This window comes from Ahaetulla prasina, chromosome 7 (assembly GCF_028640845.1).
Source record: "Ahaetulla prasina isolate Xishuangbanna chromosome 7, ASM2864084v1, whole genome shotgun sequence".
NCBI classification, from domain to species: Eukaryota; Metazoa; Chordata; class Lepidosauria; order Squamata; family Colubridae; genus Ahaetulla; species Ahaetulla prasina.
The window spans coordinates 37,727,114-37,748,101 of NC_080545.1; the positions used below are offsets into that span (position 1 = coordinate 37,727,114).

At 37.2% G+C, this 20,988-nt stretch overlaps 1 protein-coding gene across 19 annotated transcripts in view; it reads left to right on the top strand.

Moving 5' to 3' along the window:
• NRCAM (neuronal cell adhesion molecule) overlaps positions 1–20,988 on the top strand; it is a 328,107-nt gene that overhangs the window by 242,038 nt on the left and 65,081 nt on the right. For 14 of the 19 annotated variants that reach the window (XM_058191825.1, XM_058191808.1, XM_058191818.1 and 11 more), the window contains 9 exons: positions 4,164–4,193; positions 5,670–5,771; positions 6,238–6,435; positions 6,526–6,596; positions 7,898–8,120; positions 12,463–12,578; positions 13,331–13,535; positions 14,163–14,285; positions 14,908–15,084. In XM_058191825.1, the coding sequence (XP_058047808.1) occupies positions 4,164–4,193; positions 5,670–5,771; positions 6,238–6,435; positions 6,526–6,596; positions 7,898–8,120; positions 12,463–12,578; positions 13,331–13,535; positions 14,163–14,285; positions 14,908–15,084 (1,245 nt within the window). The remainder of the gene's footprint in view (positions 1–4,163; positions 4,194–5,669; positions 5,772–6,237; positions 6,436–6,525; positions 6,597–7,897; positions 8,121–12,462; positions 12,579–13,330; positions 13,536–14,162; positions 14,286–14,907; positions 15,085–20,988) is intronic. The other 5 variants (XM_058191814.1, XM_058191822.1, XM_058191815.1 and 2 more) reach the window with 1 other exon arrangement.

Sequence of the window (20,988 nt, forward strand, 5' to 3'; positions counted from 1 at the left end):
TAGGTTTTATTATGCCGGTACTCATTATCTATACCGCGTGTTGCCCTTTGAAGAAAGTTCTGTGCCCCGCACCTTTACCAAGGTGCTAGCTGCCTTGGCGGTCCACCTTAGGGCCATACCTGTCCCTGCCCAATGTTACTTGGATGATATTTTAATCCAGTCCTCTTCAAGGCAACTTTCCATTGAGGATCTCCAAGTAACTATTCATTGTCTCAGGGAGCACGGTTTCTTCATTAACATGGAGAAAAGTCACTTGACCCCTTTGACCTGATTACTCCATCTTGGGGCTGTGATTGATTCCTTAGAGGGCAAGGTAAACTTGTCTCAGGAGCAGCAGGCCAGCCTCAGAGAGCTAGTTTGTAAGGTTCAGAAAGAATGTAAGGTTTCCTTGGTGCTGCTGTCAACGCTCCTAGGCAAAATGGTTTTGGCCATTCATGTCACCCCGTGGGCCCTCTTGCTCTTCACACAAGAGAGCTTCAATGGTTTCTTTTGCCTTTTCAGAAGGTGGGCAAAGGCAGTTCTCCAACTAAGGTCCAGGTTCCCTCCACCGTCAGCAAGTCTCTCACCTGGTGGAGGTCGCTGGCTATATCCAAGGGGCGACTGTTCCACGAGCCTCAACGTGTAGTGCTGACAATGGACACCAGCCTTGTTGGCTGGGGGGCACATATCCAGTCACAAGTTGCCCAGGGCCAACCTGCATCAATTGGCTGGAGCTGCGAGCAGTCTATTTAGCACTTCTACACTTTCAGCAGTTGGTCACAGGCCAACGTGTGTTGGTACTGACTGAAAATGTGGCCATGAAGGTGCACATAAACCTCCAGGGGGCCCCCCAATCCATGGGTCTGATGTTGGAGGCCTACAGACTAGGTCTCTGGGCAGAGCAGCACCTGCGCTCCTTGACAGCGGAACACATCTCTGGGTTGTCCAACATGCAGGCGGACTGGCTCAGCCGGATAGTCATTGACTACACGGAGTGGCACCTACGCCTGTCCCTCTTCCAGGACCCGATGGACCATTTTGGCCTCCCGGAGGTGCTTTTATGCATACTTTCCAGCTCCACGAGCAGAAGGAGTGGATGCTGTCTGCAGCCCATGGCCACGGGGGCTCCTTTATGCATTCCAACCTCTACCACTCCTTATGAAGGTGGTGCAGAAGATTCTGGAGGAACAGGCGGAGGTTGTTCTTCTTGCGCCTCATTGGCCCGGAGGCCTTGGTTTGCCAACCTCAAGACTTTGCTGGTGGCTCCACCCTCAGGGCATGGCTTCGCTCAGCCAGGAGTCGTTGGTCCACACGGACCCACAGTGGCTCCAACTGACGCCTGGCACTTGAGCAGCGTGCTCTTGAGTGGGGACAACCTCTCCTCCAGGGTCATCGAAACCATTCAGGCTTCTCAGAGGCCTTCCACGGAGCACATTTATTCAGCCACTTGTATTCAAGTGGCACATTTATTCAGCCTTTTGTACTTGGTGTGACCGTGTGGGTATCCCCCCCCCTCCAGGCTTTAATAGCCCAGATCCTGGAATTTCTCCAGGATGGACTAGATAGTGGGTTATTGCCTAACATCATTAGGAGGCAAGTGGCAGCTCTCTCAACTGTCCTGACTTGTGAGTCCCTTACTTCCTTATTCCAGCATCCCACCATATGGAGGTTTCTGAAGGGTGCAATAATTTATGTCCCCCTGTGGTACCCTACCTGGGACCTGTCTATTTTACTGAACTCCCTTATGGGGGCCCCATACAAGCCTTTACGGACTGCCAGTCTCCGCCTTTTGTTATGTAAGGTTGCCTTTTTGGTGGCGATTACCTCTACCAGGCGAATTTTGGAGATTGTCGCCCTCTCTGTATGAAGTGACCTCTGCATGTTTCAGGCTAATTACATGGTCCTTTGGCTCAATCCCTCCTTCATTCCTAAAATCAATATACCCTTTCATTGGATGCAAGAACTGATCCTGCCCAATTTCTGCCCTAACCCTGCCCACCCCTTGGAACGTCATTGGCATACTTTGGACATTTGGAGGGGTCTCCATATTTTCCTTAAGAGAACGGCTGAGTTACGAAAAACGGAGTCGTTGTTTATCTCTTTTATTCCAATCTCTTTAGGTTGCAGGGTCACACCTTCTACCATTGGCAGATGGATTCATCAAATGATCGCCAAGGCGTATGAACTGTGTTCCTTGCCACGGCCTGCTCATCTGATAGTACATTCTACCTGCAGTGTGGCCACATTGGCGGCATGGGCCACGCAGGCCTCTTTGACGGAAATCTGCAGGGCAGCGACTTGGACTTCCCCTTCCCCATTTATTAAACACTATAAATTAGACAAATTTGCTTCTGCTGAGGCGGTCTTTGTCCGTAGAGTTTTGCACCGGGTTCATATCAGATGGGAATCTTCTGACCAGACTGCGCCCGCCTGTAGTTAGGCACAGTAAGCTTTGATATGTCCCATGCCTGGCTGCTCTCTCCACCACTATGGAGAAGGGGCGTTGGTCTTACCTGAGATGCACCTTCTTGCTGGGTGGAGACAGCAGCCAGGTCAGTCTGGTCCTGCCTTCTATCCTTCTTCTGATATGTCGAGTCTGTTTCTTCATCTTTGCCAAAAGCTGGAAGCCCCTAGCAACAAGGGCGGGACTTAGCAACTCTGACAGACTCAGTCCTTCAATCTGAACAAACGAGTACAACCCATGCCTGGCTGCTGTCTTCACCCAACGAGAAGGTGTGTCTCAGGTAAGACCAACACCCCTTCTGAGTTTTCTCTATACAGATTTTCTTTCCATGCCAGAATCTTAATATTTAGGGTTCTTTATGCATTATAATTATTATGTGTTTATAATGTGATATCATAAATTAGCTTCCTATTTTTTGTAGAGTTAAAAAATAACCTGTGTCTGATAGAAAAATATTTTAAAATATCTTAATTCCTTGGAATTTATATTTGGTAAGGTAGACATTATTAAATTAATCTTGTTTTAAAACTCCATATCCAATTAGAAAGTATTTTTGTAGAAAGATCTCCTACATAGCATCTGGAGGTTTAATGGAAAAGTACAGTTTTTCATTAGCAGGGAAGTAACACACAAATACCTAATTGCCTTATTTGACAGATTTCAAAAGAGCTTGGAAGTGCACATATTATTATTAAAATGAGAGAAACAAAATATCAGCATGCTCTAAAGAAATATTTCTTATGGTTCAGTATTTGTCAGTTGTTGGATTATCCTGAAGGAGATTAAAATATTCAGAATTTATCAAATTTGCCAATATTTTCATTAATAACTGGTTGAAGTTAAGGCAATGCTTATCAAATTGTAGATTTACATAGTAGAAAAGCTAATTCCAGTAATGTTAATGGAAAATAAAGCCTTTTAACAGTGAAAACATTTCAATGCTGGGACCAGTACCCAAAGATGTTGAACTCTACTTCTTTGCCAGTGTTTAGATGGATGCTAGACAGACTTCTGTCAGGAATGCTTAAAGTTCCTGCATTCTGCAGGCAATTGGCTTACATAGCCTAAATTCGTGATGGCGAACCTATGGCACGGGTGCCCAAAGTGGCACACAGAACGATGTCGCCTGGCACGCACGGCATTGCCCGTTCCTCTTCCGGGTTTCTGGCACACATGCACATGCAACAATCAGCTGGCTTTTGTGCGTAAAGCAGTGCCAGAAACTGGAAGAGCTGGTCTTCCGTTTTCTGGTGTGAGCATCCGTGCTGGCCAGATGATCATTGTGTGCGCATGCGTGGCAGTAACCGGAATACTTGCTGGCCGGCTTGCATGCGCACGTCAGAAACCGGAAATACTTTATCCAGCGTGTGCATATCCCCTGGGCAGTTTCTCTTCCTGGTCGTGGCTCTGACAAGTGCGAGCATGCACATGAAGTGCTCCCTTTTTAGCACTTGGTGCTGAAAAGGTTTGCCATCACTGTCCTAAATAATCCCTTTCAATATGATGAGTGTATAGTTTGACAGTTGTCTGCAGGGCTATTCAGCACTCAGATAAAATAGGCTTTTGTTGTTGTTTTCATTCAATGTATATTATGCACATTTTTGCAAATAAAATAATAATATTTTATTACAATAGCAAGTCATATTAGTAATAAATGGTGTTGCTTTATTTTGACTACTAACACAAGTTTTATAGTTTATATTAATATCCTTTTTTTCAGCTCCTCCAACAGTTCCACCTATTGTTTACGGTAAACTAATAATAAATCTTGCTTGTATTATATACCAAACCTTGCTAAACTTTCTGCTTTTTTCAGACTTTTTCTTTTTGTTTGGTTATATATTTATGTTAAATCTGATGAGAATTATGTTACTATTTTTATTTATGGTGAAATGCTAAACTGTTTCATTATTATAATTAAATCAAACTAGTCTTCAGTATAAATTTCTCAAATAATTGCCTACACGAGTTATTAAAACCTGTGTAACATTCAGCTGCTTTTTATCATTTGTTAAGCATAGTTTAATATTATTTTTAAAAATGACTTATAATTTCTCTGTGACATAATCTTCAGCATATATAGACCCTTTTTATGGACTCTTAGTAGTTTATTGCTACTGAACGTAAGATTTTAAAAATGGATATTTTTTCTACCCAAAATTAAGTCTATATATGGTGCTATATTAAATGAACTAAGTTATGCCAAACCTGGACTCCTCATTGCTCTCTTTATTCTTTAAGATTTGTACACTTAATATATTTTCTTCTTGCAACTATTTCCCCCTAATTAAGAAACAAAAGTTTTATTATTAATTCATTAAGCATTTTAGTCATGGACACATAATTCTTGAGCAAGATCTTACCAGTTTAGAATTAGTTTGGGTAATTTTTGTTATAGTTTTTGTTACGTATGTCCGTTTGATTGTGGGATATGATAGGAAAACAATTTTTCACCTTATGGGTTGCTGATATATTCTCCATAACAATCAGAATAGACATTTTTATAAAGACCTTGGGTTGAATTTTAAAAACTTATTGTCTTTCCTGGACCTGAATTCTACGATAGATTGTCACTATTTATCAGAATCAGATAGAGCAAAGAATGTAAATCATATTTTCCCTTTTCTGTTGGGTCTTAAAGACTCACAGACTCACATTGGCAATGTTGACACAGCCTTCGACTTGTTTTTTCTCTAAAAAACCACCATGTTTATACTGTATTGGATTTCCTGGCTCCTTCACACTTTAAGCAAAAATCAATTTCTGACTGTGAAAGAGTTAGAAAAAAAGAAGCCTGTTTCTCATTAAGTTAAAAACATCAAGTCTGTGTGAGCCTAGATAAGTACATGCCAATATAGAGGCTCCAATAAAGGTGTAATTCTGAAACAGTTTTTTTGTAGTTATTGAATGTATTTTTATTTTCTTTTAGTGTAAAGAAATGTTTGTTTTATATAAAATAGTGCTGTAATGATCATTACCACAACTCATAAACTGAAACTGCTGGTGAACCATGACAAAAATATTGTCATATTGTTACTTTGTAATGCAAAACAAATGTTGTTACTAGAATTTATGTAATAATCTGCCTTTGTTCTGCATTGTTTCCCAGCAAAGTCAGTTGTACATTTTCATTGCAATTGCATGCCAGTGGTTACACAATCATATTGTAAACAAGCTTGTTCAGAATTTTTCCTAGGATATAACAGTTGTTTACTTCCCTTTTCAGATCATCCTGATCCACCTTATGATTTGGAATTAACAGATCATTTAGAAAGAAGTGTTCAACTCACTTGGATACCTGGCAATGAAAACAATAGCCCCATTACAAGTATGATTGTTCTATTTCTTTGGAAAATCATTTAGCATTCTATTTTGCAATAAACAGCATTTGTTTGATTGTTTTCATTTAAATTACTGATAAAATAGGCTTCTGTAAAGTGCCTCTGCATAAGTACTGAACTGTGGTGCAAAATAGCAATGTAAATGACCTGTTTATTACTTACTAATATAAACTACCTATTCAATAGCAGTATCATCTATTTTTCTGTATCAAAATACATGAGATGTTACTTCTTTGATTCAGTTTTCCACTTAACATTGTTCAGAAATATTGTGCCATCCTTTTATTTGCAAAGGTCCAGTCCTGCAAAATCTGATTGCTTTCAAGTAAAACGTGACCTTCAGAATCTTCAATTTTCAAGTATTTACAACACTTTTGAAAATATGTATTTGGCTAGTCATCTGAGAAGAAAATAAGGCTTTATAAAGCAAAATTTACTTTAACTTATTTACAGGGTATATTATTGAATATGAAGATGCTTTGCGTGAACCAGGAATATGGAATTACCAAATGGAAGTCCCTAGTATGTTTACAACTGTAAAGTTAAAGTTATCACCATATGTGAATTATTCATTTCGTGTAATAGCTCTCAATGAAATTGGAAGGAGCCAACCAAGTGAAGCTTCTGAAAAGTACTTTACAAAACCTGCAAGTAAATAAACATCTCTATCTGCTTAGTATATAAATAACATTCAAATATTTGGTCTATATTTTACTTAAATATAAAAAAATAATTTTTTAGAACCAGATGACAATCCTATTAACGTTCACGGGATTGGAACGGAACCTAATAATTTGGTGATCACTTGGAAGGTAAGCTTTTTGAAAAAATAAAATACTGAAGGCAGTATGACTAGTATTCACTTTTCCCAAATGTGTAGCAAAAAGCTCAAAAACAGCAAAACATTTTAAAGATTGACTTGCTGTTGTATTAAATACATTGAATGCCACTGAAATGCCATTAATATCATTCAACCTGTGCTATTTGAATTATCTGAAACGCTGCTGTATAATTTGCTATAAAGCAAAGTAGTATACATTTAGGACCAAATATGGGACTTGAAATTAGTGTGGTTCCAATACTAATTTCTAGTGATAATGCTAAAACAAAAGACCAACTTTATTGTTAGCACCCATGAGTAAGTTACAACTTATATGATGTACCTTACTTTTTGGAGTATAAGATGCACTTTTTTTTTGCCCTTAAAAGAGGGTGGAAATGTTGGTGCACTTTATACAACAAATACAACCATTTTTGGCCTTCTGAAGCCCTGCCCCGCTTGTCCCATTTTTGCGAAAAACAGGCCCATTTTTTGCAAAAACAGGGCACACAGAGGCTTTAGGAGGCCTGCAGAGTGCTCCTGGGGGCAAAAACTTTTTTTTCTTGCTTACCTCTTCGAAATCTTGGTGCATCTTATACACCGGTGCATCTTATAGTCCAAAAAATACAGTATATAAGCAATATATACATAAGCAATATGATTTCTTGTCATTCCACAATGCAACTATATCAGAAATAGATATATCTATATATCAGTTAGGGTATTTCTATTTTCATTATGCGACCCATGAAGTACAAGATTATAGAAGGAAATGATTTTTTAGTTTGTCATTTCCCCTCTCTTCTTTTTTAGTCTTTTCCAGTCCCATTTCTTTTAATAGCATGTTTTTTAGACTGGATGACAGAGGGCATTTTGCCTACTGTTGCCCCCTGTGAGCACCACATGTGATTTTATTTTAGAATAAGGTAAAGAGTCATTAAATTAGTAAGATTCCTTAAGCTGTATGCCACACATGAATATGAAAAAAATTCTGGTTAAATCACCACTTATTGACCATCAATTGTGTTGTAAATGTTGTACCTTTTTGAACGTATCTTTTCTTTTATGTACACTGAGAGCATATGGACCAAGACAAATTCCTTGTGTGTCCAATCACACTTGGCCAATACAAAATTCTATTCTATTCTATTCTATTCTATTCTATTCTATTCTATTCTATTCTATTCTATTCTATTCTAGCAATTGTTAGAACAAAACCATTAACTTTATATTATCTTCATCCTCTTTTATATGGCTAGTTAAAAATCATACCTTTGTTATTTTTCATTTTAGCCTTTAACAGATTTTCAGTCCAATGGTCCAGGTCTTCAATACAAAGTCAGTTGGCAGCAGAATGATGAAGATGAATGGACATCTGTTACAGTTGCAAATGTATCTAAATATATTGTAGCTGATACACCAACTTTTGTTCCATATGAGATAAAAGTACAAGCATTAAATGACTTAGGACCTGCACCTGATCCTTTAACAATAATTGGACATTCTGGCGAAGACTGTAAGTTTCTTACTTTTTAGTATAATTTTTGCTTTAGCTGATTTTTCTGGGTAGCTGTAATACAACTACTACTGACTTTTCTGAGTATTGTGGTACAAATATAGAATTCAAAATTAATTTTCTACATTTATGAAATTCAAAGTACGGTGTTTCCTTGAAAATATAACCTACCCCAGATAGCCACCATTAAAATGAATATATCACTAAAACTGCTATTCCTTTTTCAGGTCATACCAATAAAATTAGAAAAAAAAATCTTCAAAACATTAAACAAAATAACAGGCAAATTCATATGGCAGGGAAAATGTCCAAGAATAAGACTTAAATTTCTACAGGATACAAAGGATAGAGGAAGAGTAGCACTCCCAGAATGGGAATTATATTATCAAGCAGCAGGCATAACCTGGTTATGGATGGATATCCATCCAGAATGGATAGAACTAAGGGATAAAAGAATATTAACAATAGAAGGACACGATTTACAGGTGGGATGGCATCAGGGGTGAAATGCTCCCAGTTCGGACCGGCTCGCCCGATCTGGTAGCAAACGTGGCGGGTGGTTGGGAGAACCTGTAGCAAAAATCCCTGGCCCCGCCCCCTGCCTCTGCTGAGCCGAGCCATGAGGTTTTGTTTTGTTTTACTTTTAAAAGCAGTTTTTCTTCAGCCAAAAACATGCCTTTAAAAGTTAAAAAAAAGCCTTTAACGATCCCTTGGCTCAGCTGAGATCTTCAGAACCCTTTAAAAAAAATTTTTTAACAACCTCTTAACAACAGCCAAAGAGGTTGTAAAAAAAAAACTTTTAAAAGGCAATCCCAGCTGAGTTCCTCATCACCAGAGAACCTTAAAAAATATGTTTTCTACAAGCTCTTCAGGCGAAGAGCTTGTAGAAAACCTCCTTTTAAGAGGCTCTGGGCTGCTATGAAGCACTTACCTTATTACTGCTCCTTTCCATCTCGCAAAGCCATGCTTTACATCAGTTGCATCAGCTAGCAACTGATTGTGCCTGCCTAAAATCCATCTCCTCAGTGCCTCCTCAATCTGCCTGCTTTCCTGGCTGAAGAACTCTGGGAATTGAAGTCCACAAACCTTAAAGTTACTAAGGTTGAAGACCCCTGATCTAAAAAATATAAATTAAATAAAATAATAAAATAAAATATTTGAGCAGCTTTCTGAGATTTGGTTCTGAGATTCTGTAGTGTTTCACTTTAACTAGTTGGCTTCAGTTGGTCCAGAATGCAGCTGCGCGGGTGATAGAGTCTCACGTAGCTCCCATGTGACACCCCTCCTGCGCAGACTGCACTGGCTTCCTGTTGCCTTTCGGGTGCATTTCAAGGTTTTGGTTACCACCTTTAAAGCGCTCCATGGCTTGGGACCTGGGTACTTACGGGACCGCCTGCTGTTACCTCATGCCTCCCACCGACCCGTACGCTCGCACAGAGAGGGCCTTCTCAGGGTGCCGTCTGCCAGACAATGTTGGCTGGCGGCCCCCAGGGGAAGATCCTTCTCTGTGGGGGCCCCTACTCTTTGGAACAAACTTCCCCCTGGTTTACGTCAAATACCTGACCTTCGGACTTTTCGCCGCGAACTGAAAACATACCTGTTTGTTCGTGCGGGGCTTTCTTAAATTGTTTAGTTTAAAATTTTAAACTTCTTTTTAGTTTTAACTGGGGTTTTTTAGATTTTTTAACTATTTTAATTTCGGCCACACCATGTAATAAGTTTTTTAATTTATTTTAACTGTATATTGTCTCTTTTTACCTTGGCTGTACACCGCCCTGAGTCCTTCGGGAGAAGGGCGGTTTATAAATCTAATAAAATAAATAAATAAATAAATAACTACACAAACACACAAGATCTCACAAAGCTGTATGTGACATTTTGTTTGTGTGTGTGTGTGTATGTGTGAGTCAGTTGTGTTGTGTGTGTGTAAAGTGTGAAAGTTGGTTTTTGAGCTTTTTGTGGCTGTGTGAGGTTTTTGTGACTTGTTGCAGGGGCCATATAGGGTGAAGTGCAGCTGCTTTTACATTGTGTGTGAGTCAGTTGTGTTGTGTTGTGTGTGTGTAAAGTGTGAAAGTTGGTTTTTGGTACCTCTTATTGTTTTGTATACTTTGTTTATTATTTTTATTATTTATTGTTATTGGCCACGCCCACCCAGTCATCTGACCACCAAGCCATGTCCACCAATTAAGCCACGCCCACCAATTAAGCCACACCCACAGAACCGGTAGGAAATTTTTTTAGATTTCACCCCTAGGTGGCATGCATTTATTTGGGATGGAAAATATAAAACACATAGTTATTTCAAAATACATGTAGTAAGAAATGCATTATTACAAATTTGGTTGAAATTTAAAAAACAACATTATACAAAAATCCCAATTTGGCTTTCACCAACAGAAGCACTAAAATGTCAAAAATTAACAGAATTAAACAAGATAATAAGATATAGAGACTTAATAGACTGACAAGGGAAACTAAAAACAAAACAAGAACTGGAGTTAGATTTAAATAGAGATATAGACTGGTGGACATATACTCAAATACAATCAAAATACAAAGAAAACACAAAAAATTATGAAATACAAATAGAACAACATGAATTAGATAAAATTATACTTGTGACAAAAGAGAAGTTAATTAGCAAGATTTATAAATTTTTGTTGCGCTACTAAATGGAAGAGGAGATAGTGAAAGATACAGTGATTAAATGGGCACAGAATTTTAATTATACAATAGATTTGGAGAGGTCGGAAGCAATGTGGCAAGTAAATTCAAAATTAACATTATCCGCGGCATACAAGGAAAACCGGTTGAAGATGTTTTACAGATGGTACCTTCCATCTACAAGACTTGCAAAGATGTTCTCAAATAATAATTCAACATTTTGGAAATGCAAAAAAACTCAGGGAACATATTACCATCTATGGTGGACATGTCCGGCAGCAAAAAAATTCTGGGCAACTATTAAAAAATGGCTAGAAAAAATAACAGAACAACCAGTTGAAAGCAAACCAGAAATGTTTTTATTAGGAATCTTTATGAGAACATACACCAAAGAAATAAAATATCTGATTTTACACATTATAACAGCTGCACGAATAACATATGCACAAAATTGGAAACAGGAAAAGATACCAACAGATGAAGAAATGATAGGGAAAGTTTTAGAGTGTGCCGAAATGGACAAGTTAACAAAAGAAATTAAAGAGAAAGAAGAGACAGATTATTATATAATCTGGAATAAATTATATGAATGACTTGAGTCTAAAAATAAAGGAAAAAATAAAGGGGAGAAATTAGAATGTACAGAATGTATTAGAAATGTACAATATGTAAATAATAAATATATAAGAATCTAGAAAAGTAAAACTAATATTAGGTAATTTAATGTAAATAAAGAAAAGGGGATAAAAAAGAAAAGAAAATAACAAATATGATATGGGGGGAAAGGTATAAAAGGGAAAGAAGACCACTAAGAAACACTATTTAGAAATAGGAAATATTTATATGTTATATGTTGTGTTTGTCAGATTGTGTATCACCATAAAATAATTTAAAAAAGAAAAAAATATGACCTACCCCAAAAAACAAGCCCTAGGCCTGATTTTCATGCCTTCACCTAATAAGCCCTATCACAAAAATAACCCCCACCCACCATCTGGTTGTACGAGCTGGGGTGAGGCGCAAGTGTAAAAATCAAGCTAGGATGTGGGGATGGAGCTGCCCCACAGGCCTTGCACCCACTTACCTTAGGACCACCACAGCCAAACCTCCAATGCCCCAACACCTGTTGCACTGCTGCCCGACTCCTTCTGCAGCCACTTGTGGCCGCTTATAGCCAGATGCCTCAAGTCTCATCATGCTGGTGGAGCTACTCTTGTCAGGATGCCATGAGGCTCGTTGCACCAGTGGAGCCACTCATGGCAGGAGCGGCTCCACTGGCACCCCAAGCCTGACAGTGTCCTACCGCGAGTGACTCCACCGGAGCAATGAGCTGAGTGGCATTTTGCACGACAAGACCCAAGCTCCAGCAGCAGCAGGGCCAGCAGGCAGGGGAGGACAGAGGCTGGGGCACGCCAAGAGCTTGGTTTGTTGCGGCCACAGGCAAGTAGATGGGACAGAGGGTGGGGCTAGCGGTAGTAGCACTTCAACTCCCATCAGCCCCCACATTCGCCACCTCCTGCATGTCAAAAAAGTAAGACCTCCCCGCAAATGAGCCCGAGTTATTATGTTGGGGCCCAAAAGAAAATAAGACCAGGTCTTATTTTCGGGAAAACATGGTACCTTATAAACACATGCAAGTGGTTCTAAACTTGGATTTGTTGCATTTGTCCCTTGTCAGTGCCAATGATTGCTCCAGGCAATTTACAAGTACAAGTTGTAAACAGTACGTTAGTGAAAGTGCAATGGGATCCAGTTCCATTTAAGTTTGTCCGGGGTCATCTTCAGGGATACAAAGTAAGTTAACCATCGCTATTTCTTAAACAGCATTTATAAAAATATCCACAAATGTATTTGAGTGTAAGTTTTCCTTATTTGTTTATTTTATTTCTTGAGATGCTAGACCAGAGTAAATACTATTTTGTGTTTCTTGGTCTCTGAAAATAGCTATTTGATGTTTGACAGAAACAGTTTTTAGTCTAACCACTGTTATTATTTACACTTAAGTGTTCCTTGTAACATGTGTAACATAAATTTTATATTCCGTCATACCAGTATTTAGTCTTGGGTTGTATGTGCATACAAAATCAGTAAAACTTATATCATGTTTATGTATTTAAATTATACTAGCCATTTTCTAAAGAATCCTATAATAATCTATCTCTAATTGTTCACAACCGTATGAAATAGACTATGCTAAGAACTATCTAAATCAGAGTCAGATAATAACTTCCATATCTGAGTACAGATTTGAAGGCAGTTTATCTGCTTCAAATACAGGTAGTCTAATGTGCTAATGTAATACATATGTTAAGGATTTGATATGCCTTTCCACTGATAATTTAAACTCACTCGACTGGATAGTCGAGGTTAGAGAAGAAATCAATGGATTTCCTTTAAGTTATTTTAAATGCTTATTTTTTAAAAAATATTGTTTATTATTTAGCACACTAAATTGCTTGTCTCAAAATTCATTTGGGCTGTATAATATAATGCAATCTGAGAACATCATAAATTAATATTTAAAATATCCATACATATATATTTAGATTTACTATTGGAAAGTCAAACATTTATCTGGAAAAATTAAGCAGCATGTGGAAAAAAGGATGTTGACTTACAGTGGAAATAGAACACATGGAATGGTGCCGGGACTAGAGCCTTTTAGTTCTTATAAACTGAATGTAAGAGTATTTAATGGGAAAGGAGAAGGTCCAGCAAGCCAAGATGAAACATTTAAGACTCCAGAAGGAGGTATGTAATTGAATAACTCAGATATTTATGTTTCACGTTGTGATTTAAGTATTACCAGGCCATTTTCATTATTATTAAATGATTATTTAAAATAATAAATGTTTCTGATTTTTAACATACTTATTGGAAGACAATGAAACATGAGCAAATATAGATAAAATTAATCTATGGGAAAGTGATATGTAAGCTTTTATAGATAAAGGCTACATTATTGAAGTTGTACTGGGGCAGTATATGAGTAGCACTAAGGCATATTAGACAAAGTGTATATTGATGTCTGTCACATGTAATATCTGATGTACTAAGGAATGGAAATATGAAGGGAGAAATTAACAGTAAAGTTAGTCATATAAGGAGAATAAAGCATTATTTTTACAGCATAGCAACATATCTGCAGAATTCAGGCACATATTAGCAGTGATGAGAAACTTTCCAAAAAGTTCCAGAAACTGCATCCAAATTTTAGAAAATCCACATGTAACATTGGTATTGTATTAAATAAAATGTGATGATAATTTAAAAGGAACATTTAAAATATTTTATATAATATTTGAGTTTTATTAAAATTAACTTTATGTTGTGGGGCGTGTGTGTGTGTGTGTGTGTGTGTGTGTGTGTGTGTTAAAGTTCCCAGTGCACCTTCTTTTTTGAAGATTACCAATCAAAATCTGGACTCTCTTATTTTGGAATGGGGACCACCTTCTCATCCAAATGGAGTTCTGCTGGGATACACGTTAAAGTTTCAACCAAGTAAGTAAAACTAACAAAAAATGAATCCACAAAGCATATCTTTATTGAATAAGTAATAGTATCTTTTTAGGTTGATTGGCTAATATTTTTCTATATGAATCGGTTTTTAAGAATTGGAAGTGAACAATGTTAAATTTTACAAAATCTTTATGGAAAGAGGGTAGCACTGTATTTCCTTGTAAAAACTATACAATGCATTATGCCTTGGGGACAAAAGTTGCAGAAGATGCAAACAGCACAAAATTGTTTAGTGAGAATTTATATTTGGTGCTGCTGATCTGTGTTGTGTATCTTAAGAAGATGTAATAGCATCTTCTTAACCAGATGTTAGGAAACTAATTAAGTGAACATGTAAGTGGTACACGTTACTTTCAAAATTACAACTTTGTAGGCCTTTGAAATTTCTATATGCAGGAAGCCAAAGAACAACTTCACAAACAAAAATTGTTCTAAATTAAAAGCAGGATTATTCTGCCTTTATCACACATTCATTAAACAATTTATACCCTCTGAATAGTTCTAATGCAGCATGTCCACAGCAGGAGTCAGCATGTTGCATAAATGCTTGGCTTCAGTAGTTAAATAAAAAATTAATTGTATTTTGTATTCTATATAACAACAGTTAACAGTACTCATGAATTACGTCACTTGGAAGAGATCAATATTCCTGCCAATGAGACCAGCTTGATTTTAAGCAACTTAAATTACAGCACTCGATACAAGTTCTATTTTTATGCACAAACATCAGTTGGATCCGGAAGTCAAATAACAGAAGAAGCAGTAATAATTATGAATGAAGGTAAGATGGATATGTGTAAGGAGTATCAATTTAAAATATTTATTTGTGTAAATGTCATCTTTACTTGTGTAACTCAAGGTAGTATACAGAATATTCCTGCTTCCTGATTTTCCCATAAAATCTTGGTGGGATTGGGTGGGAATGGGTGAGGTAGATTGAGAAAGTGACTTGTCCAAAGTCACCCAGCTGACTTCCATGCCTAAGGGAAAACTTCAAATTCAAATTGAAGTTACTGTGTATAGATTTTTAAAGAATGTGACTATATATATTGGAGAATAATCTATACATTTTTGCAGAACTTTTTCTACCCTTAAAATATTAGTATATCCTAATTTTTATATTTAGAAAAGCTGTTTAACCTAAAAGAAATATAGATATTAACATACTAGCATATATTTGGGGTTACTATGTGAAATTATATTTTAATATTTTATTGAGTTTTCAAAAATACTATTTGACTATAAAAATAGGAAACTTGTGAAAATGTTCTAATCGTCTTAGAGCTACTATATAAAGAATACAGATATATGTTAGGTGAAAGAGGTTTTCTAATCTGAATGCCTCGAGTAAACAATCTATTATGACATATTCTACGATTCTGCAGTATTGTTGATTCAAAGTCTGAATGGTGCTTTAGAGCTCAATATGTGGTATCTGTCTGAAAGTTGTTAAACCCCTGTAATGTAACTGCTAATCTCGATTGTAAATCAATGAGTTGTTTAATTTCTTATTCTCTAATTCCAATACCTTTTCATTTAATTGCTTGCTTTCATGCTTTAATATCAATGAATACATTAGTACTATAATAGTCTTTTTGTATTTTTTTCTGTGTAACTAGTAATGTAGTTATCTAGTGTTCTCTTATTTTCCTCTACTCATACTCTTATTCCTTGAATATAATTGCAAGTAAAAATAAACATTGATTGTATGTATTTTCCCCCTCAATTTTCTATATATTTTTTAAAATACTGATAATAAGAGGAAACAATACAGTTCCATAAATAAGATCCTAAGAAGATACTATTTATGAAGGAGCTGTCTATTGCCTTAACAAAGTTTTTTGCTTACTGGTTCAAAAAACCAGAGCAATATATGCTGCCTCATTCTTCATCTCCATTATATATCATGGGGATATATATGCTTTTGTAGTGGTTATAATTTTTACAGGTTGCTAGCGCAATCCCGAACCCTAATCCTTTCTCATCCAGGCTTAGGATCAGCAATGGCTGATATGCTACATAGCATAGGAAGAGCTAATACCACTGCTAAATCTACCAAAAAAGTTTAATTGATAAGCTTGACAAAACCAAATTGTGCTGTTGATTGCTACATAAAAATTGAAAGTGCAAATTCATTTATATTTAAATCATTTATAGTCACACTGCTATCTACCATAGCTAGCTGTAAAAGCACAATTCACATTGTGTAGGATATGTAGTATCACCCAGGGGTGAAATCCAGCAGGTTCTGACAGGTTCTGGAGAACCAGTAGTGGAAATTTTGAGCAGTTTGGAGAACCGGTAGCAGAAATTTTGAGTTCAGAGAACCGGCAAATACCACCTCTGGCTGGCCCCAGAATGGGGTGGGAATGGAGATTTTGCAATATCCTTCCCCTGGAGTGGGGTGGGAATGGAGATTTTGTAGTATCCTCCCCTTGAGTGGGATGGGAATGGAGATCTTGCAGTATCCTTCCCCTGCCACGTCCACCAAGCCACACCATGCCCACCAAGCCATGCCCACAGAACCAGTAGTAAAAAAAATTAGATTTCACCACTGGTATCACCTAACTTTTGAGTATGCTGAACAAAACAATTTCAGTTTACTGGAAAGGACTAAGTGACATTAACTGTTTTGTTTCCCTATCCTCTGGTTAACTGATTGGATAGGCTGGGATGGGATATTTGTTCTAAGATTATGGAACATCCAATAGAGTAGAATAGAATTCTTGTGTGAGTAGACAAGTGTGATTGGACACACAAGGAATTTGTCTTGGTACATAAACTCTCGGTGTACATATTAACAAATTAACAAATTAAATTAACCAAGGAAGAGCAGTTGCTACAAGCAATGTTTTCTTATTTATGTAATTTATGTAACCGGCTATGGCAAACCTCCTTCCCAGGCTGAAGGTAATCAACAACTGGCAGATGACCTGAATGAGTTTTACTGCAGGTTTGAAAGGAAACTACAGCCACCTATCTCCACAACCCCCATCTCAGACACACCAACAACAGCCAAGCCTCCTACAACTGACCCCATTTCATTGGGTTCACAACCCCTAGTGATCACAGAAAAGGAAGTGCAGGATCTATTTCACAGACAAAAGCCAGGAAAAGCTCCAGGCCCAGACAAGATAACTCCTTCTTGCTTAAAAGTCTGTGCTGACCAATTGGCCCCCATCTTCACCCATATTTTCAATAAATCACTAGAGATGTGTTATGTTCCTTCTTGCTTCAAACGCTCTACCATCATCCCAGTGCCGAAGAAGCCCACCATCAAGGAACTGAATGACTACAGACCAGTTGCTTTAACATCTGTAGTCATGAAAACCTTTGAAAGGCTAGTGCTTTCCTACCTGAAAAACATCACGGATCCGCTGTTAGACCTCTTGCAATTTGCATACCGAGCAAATAGATCAACAGATGATGCTGTTAATATGGCTCTGCACTACATCCTACAACATCTTGAGTCTCCAAAGACCTATGCAAGGGTCCTTTTTGTAGACTTTAGTTCAGCATTCAATACCATCATTCCAGACATTCTTCTAACTAAGCTAAACCAGCTACAGGTACCGGAACAGACTTGTAAGTGGATCACAAGCTTCCTAACAAACAGGAAGCAGCAGGTGAAGCTAAGCAAGATCACATCAAATACCTGTATAATTAGCACAGGGGCCTCCCCAAGGCTGTGTGCTCTCCCCACTTCTCTTCTCTCTGTATACCAATGACTGCATCTCCAATGATCCATCTGTTAAGCTACTGAAGTTCGCAGATGACACAACAGTGATTGGTCTCATTCGAGACAATGATGAATCTGCATATAGACAAGAGGTCGAACGATTAGCCTTGTGGTGCAACCAAAACAATCTGGAACTGAACACACTCAAAACCGTAGAAATGGTGGTAGACTTTAGGAGAAACCCTTCCATACTTCCACCTCTCACAATACTTGACAACACAGTATCAACAGTAGAAACCTTCAAATTTCTGGGTTCTATCATATCGCAAGATCTCAAATGGACAGCTAACATCAAAAACATCATTAAAAAAGGACAACAAAGAATGTTCTTTCTGTGCCAACTCAGTAAGCTCAAACTGCCCAAGGAGCTGCTGATTCAGTTCTACAGAGGAATTATTGAGTCTGTCATTTGCACCTCTATAACTGTCTGGTTCGGTTCTGCAACCCAACAAGAAAAACACAGACTTCAGAGGATAATTAGAACTGCAGAAAAAATAATTGCTACCAACCTGCCTTCCATTGAGGACCTGTATACTGCACGAATCAAGAAGAAGGCCGTGAAAATATTTGCAGATCCCTCGCATCCTGGACATAATGTCAGCCTGCCCCAGATCAGTGGTTGAGAAAATAAAAACCCAACTTCTGACACATAAACTGTTTCAACTCCTACCCTCAAAACGACGCTATAGAGCACTGCACACCAGAACAACTAGACACAAGAACAGTTTTTTCCCGAAGGCCATCACTGCTAAACAAATAATTCCCTCAACACTGTCAGACTATTTACTGAATCTGCACTACTATTAATCGTTTCATAGTTCCTATCACCAATCTCTTTCCACTTATGACTGTATGACTATAACTTGTTGCTGGCAATCCTTATGATTTATATTGATATATTGACCATCAATTGTGTTGTAAATGTTGTACCTTGATGAACGTATCTTTTCTTTTATGTACACTGAGAGCATATGCACCAAGACAAATTCCTTGTGTGTCCAATCACACTTGGCCAATAAAATTCTATTCTATTCTATTCTAATGGAAGGATAGTAAACATGGTCTTCCAGGGTTGTTGATCTGTAATTAATATTGTTGAATAAGGGTGCTGGAAGTTTTAATTCAGCAACACTCTATCAGTGGGCCACATATCCTCATGTCATTATTGACCTCCTCAAAGTACTGTAATAATAAAATACTGATGTAGGATTGTTACTTGTAGCACACATTATTGTTCCAAAGAGAACTAAGCTGCTTGGTAATTTAATATAATTTTTCTTACTGTTTCGTTAATCAATGTGATACTTACTAAAGTTTATTTGCTGAAATATTTCACTAAGATGTACCGTATTTTTCTTTCTTTTTTTTTTGAATAAGTTTTTACAAAAAATTTTACCCCCCTTTTCCCCCCTCCATCCCCTCCCCCCTACCTCCAAATATTCTAAAAAAGCTTTTTTAATTTTATCCTGTTGATATCTCTCTTTACCTTTATATTCTATTTTTTCTATAATATGTGCTTTTTGTTTTTTCCTTAACATATATGCTAACCACCTACCAGGTCTATTTGCATTACAAAAAGTATTATGTTTAGCATACTGTATATTTGTTGCCACCTGGTCTGCCATTATCATATTAAGTTGACACTGTAATATCTTTATTTTTGATCATATGGACTATGTATTAATAATTGTTGTTTCTTTAGAATTTCCTCTTCTGAATACCTACGCTGTTTTTCTTGCTTACTCCTCTGTTTGTTATTCATATATATTAAAACTCCTCTCATAAAAGCCTTACTTGCATCCCAAACCATTTTTATCGATGTTTCCCTATTCAAATTATCATCAAAAAATTCTTTCATTTGTTTTTTACATTGATTTACATTATCTTCATATCTAAACAAATTTTCATTTACTCGCCATGATCTTCTGCCACCTTTTTCTTGTTGCAATTCCAACCATACTGGACTATGGTCAGATAAGCACCTTGGAAATATCTTCGTTTTCTTAACCCTAGAAAGCAAATCATTAGTGATTAATATAAAATCAATACATGAAAATGATTGATGCCTATCAGAAAAAAAGGTATAGTCTCTATCTTCAAGATTCCGCATTCTCCATACATCTCTCAACTCAAAGTCTTCCATCATCTCAAAAAAAGATTTGGGCAGCTTTGCGTGTGTAGGGATCTTCTTAGAGAAAATTCTCTTATTCTTTCGGGTATTTTTTTATTTTTTTATTTATTTTATTAAATTTTTATACCGCCCTTCTCCCAAAGGACTCAGGGCGGTGTACAGCCGAAATAAAATACAGAGTATATACAATTAAAAGAAATTAAAATAATTTCTTTCTATTATATCTATATATCTATGTATCTATTACACCATTCCAATCCCCTAGTATAATAGAAGATTTGTAATCCCAAAGGGTCAGTTTATCATGCAGCATTCTATAAAAAAATTTTGTTGCTGGTTAGGTGCATATATACCAATCAAGAGTGTCTTTTTTCCTTCTAATACAAGTTCAATAGCAATATATCTCCCTTGGATATCTGCTTCAATTAATTTAGCTGGTATATCTTTTCTCAAATATACCACTATACCATTTTTCTTATCCAAAGCTGAAGCAACGAAGTGTTTACCTAGTTTTGAGTTTATTAAGTCTTTTTGGTCTGATAGTTTAATATGTGTCTCTTGTAAACAAATCACATCATTTTTAAATTGTCTCAAATAATGAAATATTTTTCTGCTTTTCAGCGCTGAATTCAAACCATTAACATTCCAAGTCAGGAATTTACTTGCCATCACTGGCCTCACAAAGCTTTTGAGCAATCAGCTGAAGATCCTCACTCCCCCTTGTCTTCGGCCTCGCTCCTCCCACTGCTTCTGTAGTAGAATCCTGACCTTTACTTTGAAGTTGATCCTCCTTTTCTTTACACTTAATAGCCCCC